The following is an 8,745-nucleotide window of genomic DNA, read 5'->3' on the forward strand; positions in this document are numbered from 1 at the left end:
TAAAGACTGCTCTAGATTCTCTGCAGGGGTTTCTTCCCTCTTCTGGGACTAGATACAAAAGCCACAAGAGCTGTGTCTAGCTTAAAGCAAGCCTTGAGTCCAACGCTTTTTCTTTTTTTTTTCATTTACTTCATTCTTTAAAGGAATGGGGGGGCACCCAACAGCAAGGTTCCACTCCACCAGCTGCTCACTGGTTGACTTAAACCTCAACAAACAGCTGAAGTGCAGCTTGTAACTGGGAAACATTTCCTCTTGGCTCATCGAGACTCCACGAACATCCTGATCCAGTCAAGTGCTGTTAAAATGGCTTCATGTGCTGACAGCTTTTCATAACTTAATGTGACCGCACTACTATAGCTTTAACACTTCAAATAGAACTGGTGCATTGCATTGTGGGCCTGCACAACACACTGCAATGGCTACTTGGTTGGGTTTAGGCTAAAACAAATGGTTTAAGCTAAAACAAATGACAAAACAAATCAAACGTCTGGGTTAAGTTTCGGCTTAATTAAACTAATTGGTTAGGTTTCGGCTAAATTAAACTAATTGGTTAGGTTTCGGCTAAATTAAACTAATTGGTTAGGTTCAGGCTAAATTAAACTAATTGGTTAAGTTTAGGCTAAATTAAACTAATTGGTTAAGTTTAAGCTAAATTAAACAAATTGGTCAAGTTTCGGCTAAATTAAACTAATTGGTTAAGTTTCAGATAAATTAAACTAATTGGTTAGGTTTAGGCTAAATTAAACTAATTGGTTAAGTTTAGGCTAAATTAAACTAATTGGTTAGGTTTAGGCCAAATAAATGACTTCGTTCAGTTTAGGCTAAATTAAACTCATTGGTCAAGTTTAGGCTAAATTAAACTAATTGGTCAAGTTTAGGCTAAATTAAACTCATTGGTCAAGTTTAGGCTAAATTAAACTAATTGGTTAAGTTTAGGCTAAATTCAACTAATTGGTTAAGTTTAAGCTAAATTAAACAAATTGGTCAAGTTTCGGCTAAATTAAACTAATTGGTTAAGTTTCAGATAAATTAAACTAATTGGTTAAGTTTAGGCTAAATTAAACGAATTGGTTTAATTCCGGCTAAATTAAACTCATTGGTTAAGTTTCGGCTAAACTAAACTAATTGGTAAAGTTTAGGCTAAATTAAACTAATTGGTTAAGTTTAGGCTAAATTAAACTAATTGGGTAAGTTTAGGCTAAATTAAACTACTTGGGTAAGATTAGGAAAAGTTGTGGTTTTGTTCTAAATAACTATAGAAGTTGCGTTACTTTAGTATAGAAGTCATACTGCAATGCTTTGAGGTTTAAGACAACCAATGGCAGCACCAGGTTTGTTGGGATATATTCTGGATGAGAACTCATCAAATATAAAAGTAGAAGCTCATCAGCTGTTCGGGTGCCCTCAGTCTGCCAATTATTTCTACACAATTTCACACCAAAATCTGAGCGTTTCCAAGGCGAGCTTTGAGCATTTTTCATGGCAGCACAACCAACCACATTACACAATACAATGTGCATTGAAATGAATGGCAGAACAGGAGTGAAAAAAAAAAGGTTATACAAAAAGGTTATGTATGTTATTCATCAAAAGGTGGCTGTAAGCTTATAGGTGGGATCGGAACCACATACCAGGTGCTTTTTCCACAGGTGCTGACGCCGAAGCACCATAGTTTTCACAATCAGCATACAGGGAACACATGCAAGGGCAATCAGCACCAACAAAATCTGGATCCCCATCTACAGATTCAAACAGAGAGAGGTTAACGAGGTGTTGGCGATGTGTAGCAGTGATCAGAAGATCCAGATCCAGGTGAGGCCTCACCAGTCCTCCCTCTCACTGCTCAGACTTCTTTGCTTTTTATAGCTTTTCCTATTTTATTTTTATTTGTCCAACAACAGTAAATATGCTGATCCAATCTGGTTTTATCTGGAACTAAGAATAAAAGCAGGTTAGACATTTCTGCAAGAATGTTCTCTATATATTTGATATAACAATATTGATCATTCATGCAATAATAACGTTTACCTTTCTTCATTTGCTGTCCTTTAGAGACAAATATCAGTATCAGAACAACTCCAATAGTATATTATGAATAAATATAGTTGTATTATTGCTTATAGGGTTGGACCATACTAGAGCGAGGGGCGGATGGCTGGGAGAGGCAGAGGGGTGGGTGAGGGGTCGAGCACCTGTCCCCTGTAGAGGGGCTTGCTGGTGGAGTCGCTGTAGTTGAAGAGACACATGTTGATGAAGTGGATGAGCAGGCTGGGCGCGTCCTTGGAGGTGAAGGCGTCGTAAGCCGTCCACTTGTAGAAGACCAGCAGGGCGAGGTAGCCGAACAGGGACGCCATGAAGACGATCTCCGGGATGAAGCCCAGGAAGATGTTCAGCGGCTTCTTGAAGTAGCTGCCGGGAAGCGAGGCGATGCAGATGTTAAAATATGTGTCTGTAGTGACGATATGAAGACACCTACTGGTTCTGGTGTTGTACTTACAGGTGGTTGAAGAGACTCAGGGACACTCCAAACAGCATGTGGATGACGCCCAGGATCACGGACATCTTCATCTTGAACGAGTTGAGGAAGGTCAACTTGTTGGTGGCAACGTTCCAGATCTGCAGAGATCAAGGTCAAATGGTTAGGGTGCATTAAACCAAATGCATTGGGGAAATCCATATTGTTTGCTCCTTTCTGGTAATTATTTTGGTCATTCAGCCTTATACTGCTAGAATTATTAAGGCGGAGTGTGCAGATGGTTTTACCGGGTCGATTCCAAGAGGATAAGGCCCGTTGAACACACCAGGAACAGCTGGGTCCAACTGTAGGACTTTATTTTCATCGAGGGTCTCAAACCTAGGACAGATCAGCAGGAAGTTAATGAATGTATTGAAAAGAAGCATTTCTGCAAAATCACAGGAACATCAATTGTATCTTATATGACCGTATGGATCCGAGAGGTGTAAAAGAGTTCCTACATGGTCATTCAAAATGTTAGCTGGTCTTGATAGATGTATTTATTCACTTTGGACAGAACCAGGCTAGCTGTTCCCCCTGCTTCCAGTCTCTAAGCTAAGCTAGGCTAACCAAATCCAGACCTGTATTCAACACACAGACATCTCACTCTCAGAAAGAAAGAAAATATGCGTATATATTTCCCAAATCCCGAAATCTGGGACGTGGGTCCAAGTAGGCTTACGTCCAGTTGGCTCCTTTGGGGCCAAACATGGGCCGGACGCTCCAGCCGGAGCCGAACATGTTGAGGGACTTGGAGAAGCAGTCGTTGTAAATGAGTCCGGTGTACATGGAGAAGACTCCCATCAGCAGGATGATGTAGCGACCGGCAAACACCATGTTGAACATCTACAGACACACAAACAAGTCAGAAATATCACATGTGTGTTTTCTACACGGCGAGGTTGAAGTGTAAAAGTCTTATTCTACCTCGTTGTCACTCTTCTGGGCGACGAGGCGACTCTCTCGGATGACCAGGTAGAGGGCAGCGCAGGTCATCAGCACGCCGTGACCCATGTCACCAAACATGACCGCAAACAGGAAGGGGAACGTAATGATGGTGTACGGAGCTGTGGCGGGTGAAATCATGTTATAGGAACATAGACTGAATATGATTCTCTACATATGAGAAATGAAAACGGTATTTCTGTTCAGGAAGAGACAGAAGACAGATGAATGTGTCACCTGGATTGATTTCCCGGTAGTTCCCGATGCCGTAGGCGTCAACAATGTTCTGGAAGCCTGACGTGAACTTGTTGGTCTTGTTGAAGGTCGGTGGAGTTTGCTTGGTCGTCATCCTGTTGAGGATGGACGGCACCGTGGAGCCGCTCCTCTCCTGTCAAAGAAAGCACTCATCAGTTGGTGTTTTTGTCCTTTAGGAAAGCAGAAGATAGAGTTATGAATATGAGAATCTGAAACTCACCGTCCCTCTGCGCAGAGCGAACTGGATGGAGTCCAGGTCGGAGACGGGGCACCACACCTCGGCGATCAGACACTTCTGGGTGACGTCGATGTTGCACAGGTTGAGGGTGTGGTAGATGGCCTTCATCTTCCTCACCTTGATGAACCACACCCGCATGGTCTTGGAGGCGGCCTGCAGCACCCGCTGACGGTGGTCCTCCGTCTGGTTCAGCACCTACAGGAGCAGTGGGGGTACGACTCACTAGTTATTTCTTCTTCTCAAAAACACTGCTTTTGTGTTATGAACAGAATGTTATGCTCGACCTCTGGAATGCTGTGTTTGTGGCCTAAACTCATAAAGTGATTGATTTTGCTGGACTGGCTCTCGGACGTATTTATGCAGTAAAATGCTCTATTGTAGTGGTGTAATACATTGGCTGGCAGGCTGAGACCTCTCAAGCAGAACCTTTTTTTCCAGACTTAATATGGGCAAACTTGAGAGGAACCACAACAGTGTGAGTCAGGACAAAGGTCTTTCACAGATAAGAAGTAATGCACAAGAAACACACCCGTCTACCCGAGGCAGGCTTTTGTAATTTGATTGGAAATATATGTTCTGTGTTCAAGGAAAGCTGAACACAGACATCCTGTTGTGCAACACTTCTGATTCATTTCTTGTTGTTTAGCGAGCAGCAGCGCAACAAAGAGTACAAAGACTCTTTGAATAATTATTAAATTGATAAAAAATGCAATGTTGTGTGGCTTAAACAATAAGCAGGCTTTACTCCAAGGTCAATCACCTCTATGGGAAATCCACTTTACTCAGTTTTCACTTGAATTAACCATCTGATTTATTTAATGTGAGTGATGGGGAGGTAAATATCAGTTAAACGTACCATCTGGAGGTCGTCGATGCGGCTGTTGACCCCGGCCAGCATCTCCTTCCTCTCCTGTGGCGTCTCCGGACACGGGTAGAGCGAAGCACGAAAGCTGGAAAAAACACCAGCAGAGTCAAACTCACAGCATCCAACACACACTGAAGTGCACTTTTATCCATCGCAGTCCCTTCTTTCTTGGTGTTTATGACCCACAAATGAAAACGTGCAATATTTGCATGGTGGAGTTAGCAAATAGCTGGTTAAAGGGTACTTTTTTTTAAAGAAAGTAGGTTTTTGGGTGACGGTTTTGGCGTTTTTGCCCCAAATGTTGACCGTTTACCAAAGTGTTGACCAGGCTTGTCCATTACTTTCTATGGTCACCATGTCTTCTTATTTGTTCGTCTGGATAAAAAGCTTTATTATGGATCACATTTTATAGTTATTATTATAATTTTCAGTCCGTTACATAACTGACAATAGAATTAAAAAAAAGAAATCCCATACATTTATACCTAAATGTGTCATGTAATTCAAGAGGACACCTCTGTAACACTCACCCCTCACAGATCTTCTTCACCCTGTTCTTCAGCTGGTCTCCTTGGAAGAAGATAATGAACACTGATTTGTGGACTTGGTCGCCCTGTTGGAAAGATAATAAAGGTTTTTAGCAAACATTTCTCTTTCCTGGTGTTTCTATGATTGTATGTTATGTGTGCTGACCGTGGCGGGGTCCTCCAGGGGATCCTCGATCTCGGCCTTCCTTAAGAAGACGTTACCGCGACAAACTCTCCACAGCATCCTCTCAAAGGTTGGAATCCTCTCCCTGCTGATCACACCGGCCACGAACCTGCACAGACCAAACATATATTCACATTACTGATATTTCTATGATTTATTCATGTTATTAGGAATATTTTACTGAAAATATGCCAGTTTCTGAGTGTCTTAGTAAGAATTATGACCAATGAGCAACTGTTGAATGTTCATAATCTTCAAAATAAAAGAACGTGACCCAAAAACCATTACACCCTAACTACTGACCATATGACTATTTCTATATTTGAAAGATAACTGAGAATGTCTTAAAGAGGATATGATGCACTTTACCCCAGTCTGAGTGGGGCCCCGCGACCCCCCTCGCTGCCCTCCATCAAGGACGATGACTCCTCCAGCAGATTGGGATCCTCCATCTATCAAAGACATCAGTTAAACCTCAGTCACTTACATCCATCATATGTTGTTGCTTCTACGAGAGGCTGAAGGAAGCAAACCTCATCGAAGAACTGCTGCGTCCGACGGAGGATGTGTTTGAGCTCCGTCAGCTCCAGGAAGTTCTTCTTCAGGGCCTCCTGGTTGGTGTTGATTTCCTTCAGTTCGTTCTCCAGCTTCTCAAAGGTGGCCTGCAAGTCACGATCGACAGCGTGAATACAAAATACACATTGTGCTCTAACGTATGGTGAGCAATGAATTCAGACAGACTGATTACCTCTAGATCGATCATGTCTCTGGGAAAAGGAACCTCAGGATTCTCTCCAGTGTCCACAGTCGGGATACTAGCTTTCTTGATCTCCTTCTCCACAAACCCTGTTCAGCAGAAATAATCCATGATTTAATATTATACCAGTGTAAAAGAAAAAAACTACATCCTGTACTACTGTCTGAGTTCATAACATCATCTCAGAGGAGCTCGGTGGATTTCACCAAGCTGTATTCACTGTGTCTAAGACACACGTCGGCTGGTTTACCACAGCTGGATGAAGCCAAAATAAACAATTTTGCTGTGATTTAATAGCAATAAATGGATGAAAAGGATGCCGAAGTAATAACGTATTGATGAGGATTTGAAAAAAGTCTAAAGTCACGTTTTGTTAGGTTTGTCTGCAAGACGACAAGCAAACAACTTTTAAAATGCTGGTTTTCTGAATGGAGTCTGGTTGATGGGTGCTAGGCTACGCTAACATTGTAGCTGCTCCATCAACACTCCAAATAAGGTCATCTAGACATAAATACATTTAGATTAAATATGAATTTGTTACTTACTCAGTTTCCTGTCCATCTCCTCACACCTCCTCACTTCATTCACAAACTTGCGCTGGAACACGTTGACGTCTGGATTCAGCTGTGGGGGAAAAAAGAGGGAAACATTTATTATTAATAGACAGCACATCAGCCCTTTGTGACCTATCATGCTTTTTAATTGAATGGATGAAATTTAGATCATACTCACATCTCTAAACTGGACCATGCCCAGTTCTCCCAGTTCACTGACGCAGCAGTAGGCGGCCTCTGACTGGAGAAAGAGCTGGGCCAGGGTCATCTCCTCACTCCTGAACAGTTCCCCCATGATGAGAACCTCACTCCACCACCGCTAGAATAAAAGAAACACCTAGGAGACGAAGATAAGAGCTGCTGTCAGATTACAACGATTTTTAGAAATATATTTTCACACAGTGAAATGGTCAAAGAAGAAACACACTAAATATTTGGAAGAATTGGTGTAATGATTTCCATTTTATTTAATTGAAGGACAGAAAAACAGGATTCAAAAATATATTTAAAAAAAGGTTTGAATCCTGTATTTAAAAAAAAAAATCAGGCTCCATTTTTTTACTTCTTATAGTGTTGTGGTGTAGTTTTAACAATGCTCTAATTTTGGAAATAATGTTTTAGTAATAAAAAAACAAAAAATATGAATAATATACTGTACTGTATATAAACACAAAAATATGTGTCTTACATTGGTCGAATAAAATACACCACATACACCTAATATGTATTATATAATATTTAACACCGTTTTGAATAAAAATAGATATGTATATGCTTGGTGTATGAATGCATCACTAACATGTACAGTAAACATGAGAAGATGCTGCGGCTGGAAGGGAATGGCGCTCATTGGACAAGGATGGACAAGCCTTTTATAATAAACAGCTCATCCACAACGCAGTGACTTAGCTTGAAATACCAGGGTGGCTAAATTGCAAGTGACTAATATCATTATGAATACAGCTCTAGTTGAATAAAAAAGAGCAGGCCGAGCTACAGCATCGCTGGTGTCGCAGCATCTCTGCCTCTCTGCCCTTCACCGCTCAAGGACGCCATGATGCTGCTGCTTGTAGTCCGGCCTGCCGCTCTAGGGAGCATCTGTCGCTTCCTCCCACACACTCAATGACATTAATATACATATTTGTATATATGTATATATATATTCGTCATTCAAAAACACATTTTATGACAGGAAACTGCAGCATTTGTGACGCGCCTTCCGAGAGAAGCAGCTGTCGGTGACATCACAGGACACACGTCCTAATATGATGACGCATAAAACTACCGTCGATAATAAAAACAAACATTTTTATTTGTATAAATGTTATGTTTATGTATCTGGATGCTCACCTGTGGGTGTGGGATGTAGCTGGGCAGCTCAATCTGGCCTGCTGTATCTATGCGGGATGATACTGAGGCGGTGCATCAAAGGTGGAGAGACAGGCGGAAACAAACGGGCGATTTCAAAATAAAAGCAGAGCGTTTTCACTTTACGGATGTGGACTATTTTTTTTAAACGGAATCCGGGGATGGCAATTATACCAATGCATTTCGAAAATGTCGTATTGTAAATCAGCCAACCAGGTGCCTTCTGTGGCACTATTCCATGGTGATAGAATAGTTTACGTTTCATTTAATGTTTATTTTGTAGAATCCCCAAACGGAAATTCGTGTGTTTGATCCAGGATTTAAGATGAACCCACAATGATTGGAACTGGAGCACGCTCTCCACACTGTATACAGGTTCACACATCATGATGACGTATGACATTTCATTATATTCATTATTTGAACAGATTAAATCATATAAATACTGTTCAGATAACTTCCTGATGTATTGTAGGAGGTTCATCCAATACTGATCCTTTATTATGGTGGCTAGAAATGGCAAGTATTGTACCAGCA

General features: G+C 41.4%; 1 protein-coding gene across 4 annotated transcripts in view; it reads right to left on the bottom strand.

Moving 5' to 3' along the window:
- The window catches only part of atp6v0a1b (ATPase H+ transporting V0 subunit a1b), a 17,915-nt gene extending 9,640 nt beyond the window's left edge, over positions 1-8,275 (bottom strand). For 2 of the 4 annotated variants that reach the window (XM_084040205.1, XM_084040206.1), the window contains exons 1-18: positions 8,191-8,275; positions 7,019-7,177; positions 6,832-6,910; positions 6,278-6,375; positions 6,063-6,191; positions 5,899-5,981; positions 5,512-5,638; positions 5,349-5,431; positions 4,810-4,903; positions 3,936-4,148; positions 3,698-3,848; positions 3,443-3,582; positions 3,198-3,361; positions 2,764-2,854; positions 2,498-2,616; positions 2,193-2,409; positions 1,632-1,739; positions 1-48 (exon numbers count right to left, since the gene is read on the bottom strand). The exon at positions 1-48 is cut by the window's left edge. In XM_084040205.1, coding sequence (XP_083896331.1) covers positions 1-48; positions 1,632-1,739; positions 2,193-2,409; positions 2,498-2,616; positions 2,764-2,854; positions 3,198-3,361; positions 3,443-3,582; positions 3,698-3,848; positions 3,936-4,148; positions 4,810-4,903; positions 5,349-5,431; positions 5,512-5,638; positions 5,899-5,981; positions 6,063-6,191; positions 6,278-6,375; positions 6,832-6,910; positions 7,019-7,135 — 2,061 coding nt within the window. In that variant the 5' untranslated portion in view covers positions 7,136-7,177; positions 8,191-8,275. The remainder of the gene's footprint in view (positions 49-1,631; positions 1,740-2,192; positions 2,410-2,497; positions 2,617-2,763; positions 2,855-3,197; positions 3,362-3,442; positions 3,583-3,697; positions 3,849-3,935; positions 4,149-4,809; positions 4,904-5,348; positions 5,432-5,511; positions 5,639-5,898; positions 5,982-6,062; positions 6,192-6,277; positions 6,376-6,831; positions 6,911-7,018; positions 7,178-8,190) is intronic. The other 2 variants (XM_084040207.1, XM_084040208.1) reach the window with 1 other exon arrangement.
- Between the last annotated feature and the right edge of the window lie 470 nt (positions 8,276-8,745).

The sequence above is a fragment of the Eutrigla gurnardus genome (genome assembly GCF_963514095.1).
Source record: "Eutrigla gurnardus genome assembly, chromosome: 22".
In the NCBI taxonomy this organism is placed as follows: Eukaryota; Metazoa; Chordata; class Actinopteri; order Perciformes; family Triglidae; genus Eutrigla; species Eutrigla gurnardus.